The sequence below is a fragment of the Crocuta crocuta genome, unplaced genomic scaffold (assembly GCF_008692635.1).
Source record: "Crocuta crocuta isolate KB4526 unplaced genomic scaffold, BGI_CrCroc_1.0 scaffold275, whole genome shotgun sequence".
Lineage (NCBI taxonomy): Eukaryota > Metazoa > Chordata > Mammalia > Carnivora > Hyaenidae > Crocuta > Crocuta crocuta.
In genome coordinates this window covers 543,773-558,001 of record NW_027530497.1, presented here as the reverse complement: position 1 = coordinate 558,001, position 14,229 = coordinate 543,773, and the positions used below count along the sequence as shown (strand labels likewise).

Genomic DNA, 14,229 nt, shown 5'->3' with positions numbered 1-14,229 from the left:
TGTGGCGGGGGGTGGGGGGGGAGGCTGGAAGGTACCTAGGAGGAGTTTACTTTTCTGATTTTTCAGACTAGCACAGGTGTCCTTTTCCCTCAGAGCATCATGTTTTAAGGGTACCAGGTATTTGTTTTAATCAGGTGTGGTAAAACACATAGATGCTGAGATGACTGTCATGAAGAAGTTTGTTAAAATCATAGATCCCTAGAAACTGGAGGCACAGCACACCATGAGGCCAGTCGAGAGGCAGAGGTAGGAAGTGTGGGCAAGAACCTTTATTGTGGTTTCCATGGAAGGAGCAGCCAAGGCAGGGTAAACATGTTTAGGATTAGCTCGACTGAATAATTTCAGTGGGCTCTGGGGTGTAGAGGCTGTCCCTTGGTGGCTGGGACCTCGGCCCTGGGGTGGTGAAAACAGCTGGAGAGTGGCCCAGAGTGTGAGAGCTCACAAAAGAGGTGGTAAGGGTAAGGGATTGGTCGGTTTGCATATGAAAGGCTTGCTTGTGGGTGAGTTGTTTCCTATCTTTAGGAATTGGCTAATTCCGGGAGGGGCACCCTCTCCAGAGTCAGCAAGGCCCCAAAATGTCAAAGCATCAGAATACAGAAAATAAAAAGACATGATATTAGTACACGTCAGGACGGCCAAGTGTTGTTGCACAGGTTGTTCATAGAGCAAGATACCTGGCCACGGTGGCAAGTGGGGCTGAAGTTCAAATGAAGGCCCCTTCACCAGTCATGTGCTCACAGGTCTGCATCTAGTCGAGGGGCTGGCTTTTTCTTATATACACAAAGGTACCCCATGAGCTGGCAGAGGCCCATTATGGCACACATCTCAGGTTGCTGTTCTATATTATTTGTGATCATTTGATCCATCTCTTTCCCTGACTGGACTGTCAGTTCCAAGGATACAAGACAGTCTTGTCTGTTTCCCACTAGACTAAAAGCGCCAAGAGAGCAGGGATCAGGTCTTCTTTATTCACCCTTGTCTACACAGTGCTCAGTGCGAGCGGACACTTGCTGGTGCTGGTAAGCGTTTCTGTGATGCATAAATGAACAGGATGCAGGACTTCAGACTCTGGAGTTGTATTGTACCTGCACCCCGAGCCCTTCTTTCTTTTGGCACCAAAAAGACCAAGCTCTGTTTGCCTGCTGTCTACTTAAGTAGGGTGAGTAGCATCCTTTTTGGTGGCAAGAATTCAGCTCCTGTCCCAGCCAAGAAGGGGAGGCTTTTTTTCTCAGTCTGAAGATTCTTTGTCAGTTACTCCCAGTTATAAAGCCTTCAGGTGTTGGTGCCTTCTTGGCCACAAGTGAAGAGTGAGTGACTGGGGGTAGGGCACAGGAAACCATGGCCTTCCGAACCTGCAGGCTGTGGCCAGAGCCCCAGCACCAATCTAAACAAGCAGAACCCTACAGGAAGCATGGGCTGTTGCCAGGCATGGCCCGCAGGGTGATGGCTGGAGAAAACCTGGATCCCTGGCTGATTTGGCAAAAAATGAAAACAAGAACTAACTTTCAAAAGAAGCCTTACAGGGGCGCCTGGCTTGCTCAGTCAGTAGAACACGTGACTCTTGATCTTGGGATTGTGAGTTTGAGTCCCATGTTGGGTATAGAAAGTACTTAAAAAAGTAAAATCGTCAGGGGCGCCTGGGTGGCCCAGTTGGTTAAGTGTCCAACTTTGGCTCAGGTCATGATCTTACGGTATGTGAGTTCAAGCCCTGCATTGGGCTCTGTGCTAACAGCTCAGAGCCTGGAGCCCACTTCGGATTCTGTGTCTCCCTCTTTCCCTGCCCATCCCCTGCTCACACTCTATCTCTCTCAAAAATAAACAAACATTAAAAAATTAAAAATAAATAAAAATAAAATCTTAAAAAGAGGTCTTGGGCTTCTGCTCTGTATTTGCAAGTGTACACACGCCTTCATGGGTGGAGAAAAGAGGAATCTGGGAGCCTTGCAGCCATGGGCAGGCACAAGAGGTGCTGGGCCTGTCCTTCATAGGTCCAGAGCAGTGTTGCCGAGAACCTAACAGAATGTGTATTTTCTCATCTCTCTTCAGGTTTCCATTCTATTATGAACTAAAAATAGCATTTGTCGCCTGGCTGCTGTCTCCCTACACAAAAGGCTCCAGCCTCCTATACAGGAAGTTTGTACATCCCACGCTGTCTTCAAAAGAAAAGGTAATTTATGCTGCTTAGCCTTTGTCACTCCTTCCAGCGAGTAAAAAATTTAAAAAGTGATAAGTAAAAAGGACAGAGTGTTTTATTATAGGGGACCCTAGATTGTCCCTTATTTGCCCCCCAACAATTTGTTCCTTCTACTCTTTTTTTAATCTATTTTTTGACATGCTTAGAAATAGTGGTGAAATCCTCCAAAAGATGTTATTTATCATTCCTTGCTGAAAAACATTTCCATGCCTTGCAACAAAAGACAACAAGAGATTTGCTCATAATTCAGCTCCCCAAACTGAATTTCCTTCCTTTTATCATGCTCAGCTCCTGTCTTCTATAGATCTGATTTTTACATAGACTATTAAAAATCACTTTTAAAACTTAACATAGAAAAGTGGAGGCATAAAGAGATTAAATGCCTTGAGCTTTTATGCAGGTAGTTACCAACAGAGACTGGAAGATAATAAATTTCTTAAACAGTGTTTGCTCTGTTCCATGTTACAATATATGTTACCGAGGGAATCCCTCGGTTTATGTAATTATCAGTTGTAAGTACTAATGAGAATAGTCATAATAATTTGCTTATGCTGTTTACCTTTTGTGTTTATTTTGCATCAAAGTACTTCACAAACATCTTTGTAATGAAAATATAGATTCATCTAATGTCAGAGATGGGAAAAATAAGATGGGAAATTTGCAGGAAAGGGTCAGTAATAAGTAAGAATTCAAGTAAGAATTACAACTTCTATCTCTTAAAAAGAAATTCAATTCTAAGCTACTTCTAATATAATGTCACTGTCTGTAAAATGATTTTTTGTTTAATATCTCCACTGAACTTAATTTGCTGGATTTGCTTTCAGTGGATTGTTCTATAGTGTTTTTGTTTTTTTTTTAAGGTTTCATTCAGTAATGAATGCAAAGTCCATTACCCATTACCTCTGTCTCACTAATTTGTTTTGGTAACTTCTTTTTTAATGCATACCAGTCTATTAAACCTTTCTTTAAAATAAATTTTAAGTGAACAAAAAAAAAAGAAAAACCCAAATACATAAAAACAACAAAAACACTTAACATACATGCAATATTTATGTTCCGAGATCTTAAACATGTTTGCACATAATGCATTTGTACTTGATCTTGATTGATGATTCATGAACACCACAGTACAGAGAGTTTAACTTCTTCTTTTGACTTCTTAGGATAAATTGCCAAGGGTGGAATTATTAAGCCCACCATTGTATAATTTATTAATTATGTTACATGACCTTCCGAACTGATTGGGATATGATTCTTATCATAAAGTAGGAGCACTGTAGGTGGCTTTGTATATAAATTTCTATTGTCTCTGAAAGTTGAGTACTTTGGACTTCTTGGGGGAGGTTTTGGGGGAACATATTAATTGCATGAGCAAACTACTATGGACATTTCTGAAAACCCTTTTAGGAACTAGGATACAGCACTGCCTGTTTCAGAAGGGTGGGTTTTGAGGAATAGGATCTCTCTCTTCCCTTGGTTGTCAAATCCCTACGCTTTCCGTTTCCCTTTCCCCTACCCCAGATGCTGGGCTCACCCTGAAGCCACCAATCTAATTTCCATTGAAGTGAAGGTGGCTGACTTAAGAGCTGCCAAGAATCCCTACCAGAGTCAGTCAGGGGTCACAATGAAAACTTAGTGTGGTGACTTCCTGGGGAAGCCTTAAACCAGGAATGCACAGGGGTTGACTCTCCCACGTTATGCCTCAAAGCAAAGGAAATGCACTTCAAATGAGCCTGAGGCCAGGTGTCACTGCCTTACTGAACTCCGAAATATGAGCTACTGTGAGTTACAAAACAGCTGTTATAACAGTGGTAACAACCCAAACCAACCAAACAAACAAGAATAAGCCAGTGTTGAAGCAGATCTCAAGTAAACCATTATTTTCATCCTTGAAGGAGAGAGACTTCAGTCCTCTTTCCAACCTCCCCCTTACCCTGAGGATGATGCTGGGTGACTTCTCATCTCTGCTTTTATTTCATTATCTGTAAAATGATCTCCCTTATCAACAAAAATAGTGCTGGTATCACTTTCTATGTCCTAATATCTCCCCTCAGTATCTTACATGGAGAGATATTTGGATATGGTATTTAATAGTTACAGAATAGTAGAGTTGTAGTTTATTTTGTAAAGTTTATTTATTTTGAGAGAGAGAGAGAGAGAACAATCACGCGTGCAGGGGAGGGGCAGAGAGAGAGGGAAAGAGAATCCCAAGCAGGTTCCGTGCTGTCAGTGTAGAGCCTGATATGTGGCTTGATCTCACAAACCGTGAGATCATGACCTGAGCTGAAATCAAGAGTTGGACTGACTGAGGTACCCAGGCACTCCTTAAGAATAATAGAATTTTAGAGCTGCAAGGGTCTGACCCCCTTGAGAAAGGAAGATGTTAGTGGTTCTCACTCAGTTGAAACCAGCTGCTGTGTTAGATGCTTTTCTGGAATGATCTCCTGTAACTCTCCAGGAGTTCTCCCCATTAGGTACTATCACTGTCCTCATTTTTCAAAAGGCTAAACCCTTGCCAAAGCCTGACAACCAGGTAGTGGCAGGTCTGATGTTAGATGCTTGATTCTTGGCATTCTCTCTACCTTCAGTTCCTTCGGAGTCTTATAGGGTGGCTGTGTGTGGAATGGCAGGACTGTCCACATCCAGAACCCCTGGACCCTCCCTGGAAGGTTAGAGGACTTTAGAAACAATCCTAGGGTGTTGCTAGAAGGAAATCTTCCTGGGTCAGTAAATGGCTGTTTTTTCAAAATTCCTTTTTTAGTTCCCTGTACCTCTTTTGTTTCTTCATTTCTCCTATCTACCCTCCCCCCTCTAAACACACACCCCTAAGTGCATATGACTTTTCAGTCCCAGTGAGGCTCCGTGATTGGGCAAGCTGCCAAACCCAGTGTTCAGGAGCAAGGAGAAAGGACAGAGATTTATTTGAACCCTCCAACTCAGTGTGCCTCTGTTTTTTCTTCAACAGGAAATCGATGATTGCCTGGTCCAGGCAAAAGACCGAAGTTACGATGCCCTTGTGCACTTTGGGAAGCGGGGCTTGAATGTGGCGGCCACAGCGGCGGTGATGGCTGCTTCCAAGGTACTGTGCGGGGCCCTGAGCACTGTGATCGTGTGAGCATCTCGACCCCCTCTAGTACTCCCTGCTTAGCACACACGCAATTGGCACGGGACAAGCTCAGGACCAGTCAGTGATTCCTTATCTTTTTTGGGGTCCCTTGGAAAATCTGATGGAAAAATTGGTGAATCTTGCCCCTAGAAAATTGTGTGTGTGTATGTACATGCGTGCACGTGTGCGCATGCACGCATACACACACACGCAAATGATGTGTATGATATTAAGAGGCTCCCAGAGCTCCTGAAACTCATTGTGGGTCCCAGATTAAGAACCTCTGACTTACTTGGAGCTAAGGCCTGGGAGAAAGAGAAAATGAAAAGGGAGGGAGTGAGCTCTTCTCTGCAGTTTCCCAGGATGCACTGGGAGAGTCACCTACACTCAAAATAGCCAGGTGAGGAGGCTACCTGAGTGAATGGGTAGGCTGCAAGCTCGTGTGGCCCAGCAGACCCGGGGGAAGGAACCCAGGGTTCCAGAGGAGGTGAGTAGTTCAGACATGGAGGAGGAGGATGCCCATAGCAGCCGCAACTAACACTGAAGGAGGTTCGAAGTAAACTCTGGTTGTGTGGGCCATTGTGATGTAAGCATCACTTCCGTTTCTTTTCCATCCAGCCTTGTTCATGTCCCCTGTGTTCTCCCTAGCTTCTTCTCACATCACGTTCTCCTTATTGTGTCCATTTCTCATTATGTGCTCAGCCCTGAAAAATTAGATTAGTAGACATCTCCCCTCAGAGTAAATTCAGGAGATTGCCTTGGGTTTCCTGGTGACAGTCCCTTACCCCCAGTCCAGATGTGGAGTAGGGGTCTATAGTCAGCTGGGGATGGAGGAGAGGCAGTCGTGCTAGTGTTTGGGCAGACACCGTGACTGGGGAGTAAGCTGTATGAGCAAAGGGACTCTGTATGTCCTAGGTGGTGGTGTGAGGGTTTTAGGCAAGGGAGGCAGACTTGTGAAAGGCTTTGGAAGAGGTCAGTTGATACTGACCTTGGTGCTCCATGGGCTCTGAGTGGGGTGGTGGGGTGGAGCATGTTGACAGCCAGGGTCAAGGGCCCAAGCTGGGTTTTCTGTGTCCTGAGCCAAGAGAAGCACAGTAGGAGCATTTCTGGAAGAAAGACTTACCCACTGGGGCTGAGCATTTGTTTGAAAAGTACTGTCCATCTGAAATCGGAGAGTTCTGCAGACAAAGGCTGGGAAAAAGAGAAGGAATGCCAAAAGGGAATGATTCCTATTCAGAGAAGGATCAGCTCCTTCTGTAACACACAACTGTAGTGAGGTGTCTGTCTTAGTCCAATAGTGGCTGGCAAGGTGATGAATCTGAGTGAATATCTGTGGAAGGGACATTTCGTTGTGGGATCCCAAGGAGATGTATCAGGATTTACGAGAGGAGTGAATGCCAACATCCTTCTCTTTGAGATGTAACCATTATGTGCTTTTCTTTTTTAAGCTGAAAGATAAGAGAACTCTGACTTGCTAAATTCTTAAGTCTTCAGGCCAACTTTGCAACATAAAGCTCCAGAATCCCTCTGTTGGCCCCTGTCTCCACCCTATCTCCTTGGCTTCTGAAGCCTGAAGAAAGATGGGCACTGCTCTCTCCTCAGCTCGGTCACAGAGGATGAATGTGGTATATTTATCAGGGTGGCTCAGTATGGGTCTCCTGGCCATACAGCTGCGTGTGTGTAAATCGTATTCTGATGGTAATTCTGTAGGGCCATCCTTTTCCAGGTCTGCCTCAAGCTGGAGCCTCCAGAGTCTTGATACCATCTTGGCCAGCCACCACCAGCCCCTCAGACCACCCGGGGAAGCCCGTGAGCCCAAGCCTCCAGCCGGGCACCTTACAACAACTAAATGAGAAGGAAGCTCCAGACAATTTGAAACTTGCCTCAGGAAATAACCACTCATTAGTTTCTTTCTAGTCATGTTCAAGTAGTGAGGATGCCTGCTTCCTGTTGAGTTGGTTTCAGATGAGAAAGTTTACTGCCTTTTGGGGGCTTTGCTTTTCCTCTCTAAATATAAATATCTTAAGGGAGAAAACACATCTTCTCTTCCAAAAATAATGCCCTCTATTTTTGAAACAGATGTGGACTTAAAAAAAAAAAAAAAAAAAAGGAAGTAAAATCCAGTCTGGCTGAGGGGTAAATCAGTAGTTTCCACAGCAACAGTGGATGGCTCCAGGCAGGGGTCAAAGGATGATGAGTCACCAGTGAGTCCAAATCTGGCTTTCAAGTCCAAACCACCTGGGAAGCTTTGTTTTCATTTTTTTTTTTAAATAGATTCTCAGATGTGCTGATTCAGAATCTCAGGCAGTAGGCCCAATCTCTATTTTTAACAAGTTCCCTGGATAATTTTTAAACAGCCAGTTCTGTACAGGTCACTGCCTGAGGCCCTGTCCAGAGCCCAAAGCGCACAGGTGATTAGGGTTAGAACACTTAACTTCTTTAACATTCCTGGGTAGCAAATTGAGCTTCTTTGAAGCATTAACCTTGAGAATGAAAAAGTGAGGCAGGTGTGTGTGTGTGTGTGTGTGTGTGTGTGTGTGTGTGTGTGTGTGTGTGTGTGTGAATGTTTCATTTCCTCAAGACTTCATGCCACTTGGGAAATATTATGATGGGAATTCGAATTCTTCTCCCTCTTTGTAATGCTACAAAGAGCCTAGCACAGTGCATTGCACCCAGCTGAGCCCCGAACCACCTTGGTGATAACCCCACGGGAATAGTCAGAGCAATTTTATGAAAAAAGATACCTTGCTAAGTCAGTGTCCAAACCAAGCCACATCTGGAAGTGAAAGGTATACCAGAATAATTACACCAGGAACAGGCTTACAAACAAACCCAATCCCAAGCAAACAGGGACCCAGGTCACCCGACTCATGGCTCCATTTTAAGACTCTTGGAGTTTTAAATGGACTGCCTTTCTCCTCCCAGAAAACACCCTCAACTTACATATCCGTTTTCACTATCAATATCTACTGCATTTAGCCAGATGGATGCACAAGAGAGTATGAGGGAACTAGAAGACTGTCTCTTACTTCAGACAGAGTAAAAGGAGGCTGGGGTCAGGTGACTGGGTGAAGGGTCACTTCCCCGCTATCTTCTGCTTTTCTTTCCCATACTTTGAGGGCTCCCCAGGAGGAAAGTGTGGAGCTTGAAAGATCTTTTGGTTACACTTTTCTTTCTTTTCTTTATTTCTTTGCTTCTTTCTTTGTTTCTTTGTTTCTATTTTTCTTTCTTTCTTTCAAGTATAATAGACATAGAAGGTTATATTTGTTTAAGGTGTACAACATAATGTAGCCATACTTTGAGTTCATACTTTTTTTCTTGTAATTTTGAGCCCTGAGCCCTTTCCCTAAAAAAAAGTTTACCAGATTTTTGCATCATCAGGAGTGAAGAAACTTTGTAAAGAAGACTGTACACATAATATAAGTTGTTATTAATGCTAACATTAATATTTTATCTTAGAACTGGAAAAATGAAAACAACACAACTACACATGGGAAGTTTCTCTCCAGGACTACTAACTCCCCCCACCCACCCCCAGTGTTCCCCAGGGTCTGTGTCTCTGGGCAGTGTCGATGCATCATTTCTCTCTGTGACAACTGCTCTGTCTCATTCCTGAGGGCACCCTTCTTGGGACCATCGGTCTAAACGGCCCTTGTTTCTGAGTTGGCTCTGAGCCTCGAAGTTGGGTGTTTCCTAGCCAGTAATTTCAGTTAGAGAGAAAATTGAGCCCCAGATTTTTTTTTAAGACTAGAATTGGAAATCTCTCTCCCTTTTTAAAAAATAATGCTCTAAAGGGGCACCTGGGTAGCTCAGACGGTTAAGCATTCGACTTTTGGTTTTGGCTCCGGCCATGATTCAAGGTCCATGGGTTTGAGTCCTGTGTCGGGCTTTGCGTTGACAGCATGGAGCCTGCTTGGGATTCTACTCTCCCTCTTTCTCTCACCCTCCCTTTCTCATGCTCCCTCTCTCTATCTCTCTCTTTCTCAAAATAAATAAACTTAAGAAAAATAAAAATAAGTCTCTAAAATAAGCAAAATACATTCTCACAAGAAAGAGAAATCATAGTGAGAAAAACCAGTTGATCAAAAGTTTTAAAATAAGCAAGGCCACCTTATTGCTCTTGAACTTGGAAGTACATATTAGGTCTCTTCCATCTGCCCCATTCTTAGACCTGGTAAATGAGCCTTGCTTTTTACTTGTCCCACAACTTGAAAAATAATGTTGTTTCACTCTCCCTGGAGATCCTATCCCTAGAACAGTTCCGCCGGTACCAATACCATTGTTAAAGTCACCTGGTTAAGACACTGCTCCAAGTAGTGCAGACATTCTGTGGACTCAGGGCTCTTCTTTCCCAGATTGTGTGTGGGTTTTTCTCCCTAGAATCTAATATTTCCTATTATATTGTTAGCTTTTGGAGATGAGGGGCTCTAGATTCTTTTCCTTTGTTTCTTGCTTAGGAAAAACCAAGTAAAGAACCAGTGTCTACTTGTTTAGTGTTCTGCACTCATAGCTACTCATCAGACCTTGTTGATTGATCTGAAGAATAAACGTTTTTGATTCTCTAGTCCCGTTCTGTCCAGTGTGGCTACTTACATTTGAATTAATTAAAATTAAGTAAATTTAAAATTCAGTTCCTCAGTTATACTAGTGTATACAGCTGTGGTAGCAGGTGGCTGGCACAGATACAGATTGTTTCCAACATCGCAGAAAGTTCTCTTGGGCAGTGCTGCCCCAAGTCCTCTATGAAACGTCTTAGGTTCTCTTTGCCTTTATTTCACCCCTACACCTACAGAGCCCTGGATTTGACCGAACCCCTCTCTTACCCACTCAGCATTGTGGGACCTTTTTAAATGAGGTTCATCAGCAAAACAGGGAGATGGAAACTCAACCTATAGCATCATCCATAGTGTTGCTTTTATTTCATCTTCTTCCTTGGCCCAGCGCAGCTTTCACACCATGACCTTCATTTCCCCAATTTGCCACCAGTTTGCCTGCAGTTATGGTCAGTAGCCACGAGGGGAGAGCCAAGCCTTGGGGATAGCCTAGCATCTGAACATGGCACTAGAGCCACAGAGAGACAAATTGTAGCCATTTTGTCGTTCATTTTTAAAGTCCCACTCAATTTTGCCTTAAGAATTAAACAAACTCTACGAAACAATTTTTGGCATCATTAAAAAAAATCCTCTCCCTATGATCCTTATCTTTTATCTGTCACTGCCGTATCTAAACTTCTTGCTTGAAAAAAAACACTGCTTTCCAAGCACCATGAAACTTTATTTTTGGAACCAGAAGCTCATAAGACGAGTGATTTGGGGCTTCTGGCCAGACTGGAGTCGTTTTCCCATGCGTTTATTTTTGTTTTTGTTTGTTTGTTTTTTCTTGCTGTCTATTGAATACTAATTAGATGCAAATTACCTGTTTACAATGAATCAGAAGGCAGGTATTGCTTTTCCTTTTATAGCACTTCCCTGTGTCAGCTCATGCTCAGAAAGCATTTCGAAGGAAGAAGTAAAGACTGCTGTCCCCTCCATGTCTCTGTATCTCACTTCACTGTCACACCCTCATGTCTGCTCCATCCAAGTAGCTGAGGAATACTTCCCAGCCATTGTGCTAGGTTACATCAAGTTGGCCTTCTTTCTTCTGTTTTAGCCAAGGACAGTGTGACATAAAATTAATATTTACACTTCACCACGGCAACCGGTTTTAAACACCAAGATTATTTAAACCGTTACGGACAACGTGCTGAAAGAGTTTGGAAGGATTGCCTGCCATCTAAGCTTCTCAAACAAATCAGGTTGCACCTGAGCTGAGCTTCCCGAAACTTGTTGAAGCAGAGCCAAGCAAGACTTCTTGCCAGTGTGGTCCTACATGCTCACCTTCATCATTCAACACCTCAGCATCATCCTGGATCCCTCTTCCCCCATGTGTCTGCTGGGCCGGTGCCTCACTCCACCTGGTAGATGACCAGGGAGAGTAAAACAACAGAAGACACAGCACCACCAGGCAGCTGCAGAGGACGGGCCAGGAACTCCCGTGGATGTCTCCTGCCCCCCACTCTGTTCCACGTTTGCCTGTGGAGGTTATATGTAGCTGGATGTACCATGGGTCCAGGTGGGAAGAGAGAAGCCTGCCTGCTCACCTGGTTTCAGAGAGGAGCCTCGTTGAACCTAGGAGTCTGAGCAAGTGTTTTTAAGATCACCTGTGAGTGGGAGGAGCTGCTTCTTGGCTGTGGTGATGTGGTGCCTTCTTAGTCACCTCCTCCTTCCAGACTTTTCTCTCCTGCTAGCTCCCTTCCTCCTCCCCTCGCCCAGCAGTGTTGGGCGGGATTTCTCCAGGGCCTCACCTCGCTCTCTTCTCCCTCCCAGGATCCTCTCACCTTCAGGTGTCCCCTGATGCCTGGTTCCCAGTTCGGCTTCTCTGCCTGGGGCTCAAGTACAGCGTTGCTGATTCTCTGCTGAACTTCTCCTCACTTTATCTCCTTGGTACCTTTCGTCAGTATTTCCCTGACTCTGAATCTGCCCCTCCTCTTGTGTCCCATCTTTCTGATGACAATGAAATCACTACCCCCTCCAGACCTCCAGGCTCCAGGTCTCAGCCATCTTTGATGCTCTTCCTTCTTCCTACTTTTCAAGTCCTGCCCATCTGACCTCTCTTCCCTCTCTCCAGGCCTTCTTCTCCACACCCTTCCTTTTGGCTTGGACTATTGCAGTAGCCACCCAAGTAGTCACTGCTGCTCTCCTTTGCCATTTGAGCTCTCATCCCAGCCTTTCTGTCTTGTCTCTCCTTACCTTTCTGGCTCCTCTTGTACTGCACTTACAAGAGCACCACCTTCTGCACTGTTCTAGAAATAGCACCCAGCGTTGCTACTTCTAGACTTTTCTCTTTCCTTCCTCGGCTCTTGTTGGTCCTTCATCTGCCCATCACCACCTGTTTGAAATCCTGTCCACCCTTCAAGGTCAAGTGCCACCATCTCCATGGAAACTTCTTCTGATTCCAGGTGGAATAGTTCTCTTGCTTCCTGGTCCCCATATAGCACTCTGTTGTGATCATTAGAAGTCATATATATTTTTTTAATGTTTATTTATTTTTGAGAGAGAGAGACAGAGCATGAGCAAGGGAGGGGCAGAGAGAGAGGGAGACACCGAATCCAAAGCAGCCTGCAGGCTCTGAGCTGTCAGCAGAGCCCGACACGGGGCTTGAACCCACAAACCGCAAGATCGTGACCTGAGCTGAAGTCAAACGCTTAACCGACTGAACCATCCAAGCATCCCTCAAATTCATATCTTATCTGCAACCCTAGTAGGTGCTCAGTAAATGTTAAAGGAATGAAGGACTGACATACATATTTTTAGCTGTCACAGCTAATAGAGCAATACTTCACATCACGCGTGTACTTTGGAGGTAAGCAGGGCCTGATTAAACACCCCAGCTCCCACACTTACACTGCACCTTTGTGAGCCTCAGCCTCTTCACCTGCAAAATAGGCATGACAGTGGTGCCTGCCACAAAACACTCATGAGACAATGGACATAAAGACTTCACAGAATGCAGAGCTCATACTAAATGCTAAATAAAGGTTGCCTGTTACTCACTTCTCCTGTATGTTGGTTTGATCTCTGAGGTTGATCATTATTCTGTTGAGCAGAATAAAAGGAACAAGTCAAATGCTGGCATTGGGAATCTATTTACAGTTCAGACTTCTCTGGAGAGGAAGCTGAAATTCCCTCTCATGTGGATCTAGGCTCTCTTCCCATCTTTTTTCTGTGGTGTGGTAGCATGAGCACAGGATCTGTTGTTACTTGCAGTCTTGTCCCCAACCCCCCTTGCCAGTGCTGTGTCTCTCCTGAGCAAGCCACGCCTCCAGCCCTGGACTTCAGGTCCCTCATGGCTCTCGGCCCATTTTCCGTACAGTTGTTTCCTCTACCACTTCAGCCTCACGGTGAGTGGGTCCCTGGGGTCAGCTTACAACAGTGAGCACCTGCTCTCCCCCAAGAGAGAAGGAATGTCAAACCCATAGGTTGCTAGAGCAGGCAGGAGCCTTAGATGCCATCTTTTAACCCCCCCGCCCCTCCCCCCCTACACTTCACAGGGGTGGACACTGAGACCTGGATGTTGAGTGGCTCACTCAGGGTCGCACAGCTGTTAGTGGCCAAGTTGGGCTCAGAGTGAGACTTTCTAGTTCCCAGTCCGGTTTTCTCTGAATCACTCTAAGCATCCCCAGGCCCCCTCCCTGCCCCACTCCCCACACATCAGACTAACATTTCCCGACCTTTATTTACTTGGGTTATGTCCGCAGCCCCTGAGAACCCATGGCTGAGTACCTGAGAGATGATTGTCTTCCCACTGAGAATTTTTGAATTGGTCACAGCCCTGGAGACTTTCAAGGTTGTCTGCCTGCTCTTGTGACCATTTTATATCAAACATCCCTGGGAATTAAGAAGGTGCATTAAGGGGCACCTGGGTGGCTCAGTCAGTTAAGCATCCCATTTCAGCACAGGTCATGATCTCACATTTCATGAATTCAAGCCCGGCATCAAGCTCTGTGCTGACAGCTCAGAGCCTGGAACCTGCTTCAGATTCTATGTCTTCCTCTCTCTCTGTCCCTCCTCCACTTGCACTCAGTCTTTTTCTCTCTCTTTCTCTCTCTCAAAAATAAATAAACATTAAAAAAAAAAGAAGAAGATGTATTAATATACAAAAGGCAATGCCACTGAGGCAGGCTCCCTCTTTTCCTTGAGGCAAGGCTGGGGCAACACTTAAATACAGGATATGGTACATTCTAGGTGGAGGAATTTGGATCACAAATACATGTTACCGTAAGTTACAGTTTCTTTAAAGCTTCATCACATTTTATGATAATGTGGGCATTTTTGCAAATATAACTGTAGCTCCTCTTTTCACCAACAATGGAAACAATTTGTCTTGTGGA

The 14,229-nt window shown here is 44.8% G+C and overlaps 1 protein-coding gene across 1 annotated transcript in view; it reads left to right on the top strand.

Annotated features, from left to right (window-relative positions):
* Positions 1 to 14,229, top strand: part of REEP1 (receptor accessory protein 1) — a 57,018-nt gene that overhangs the window by 20,989 nt on the left and 21,800 nt on the right. The window contains exons 5-6 of the mRNA XM_077766696.1: positions 2,047 to 2,167; positions 5,160 to 5,273. Coding sequence (XP_077622822.1) covers positions 2,047 to 2,167; positions 5,160 to 5,273 — 235 coding nt within the window. The remainder of the gene's footprint in view (positions 1 to 2,046; positions 2,168 to 5,159; positions 5,274 to 14,229) is intronic.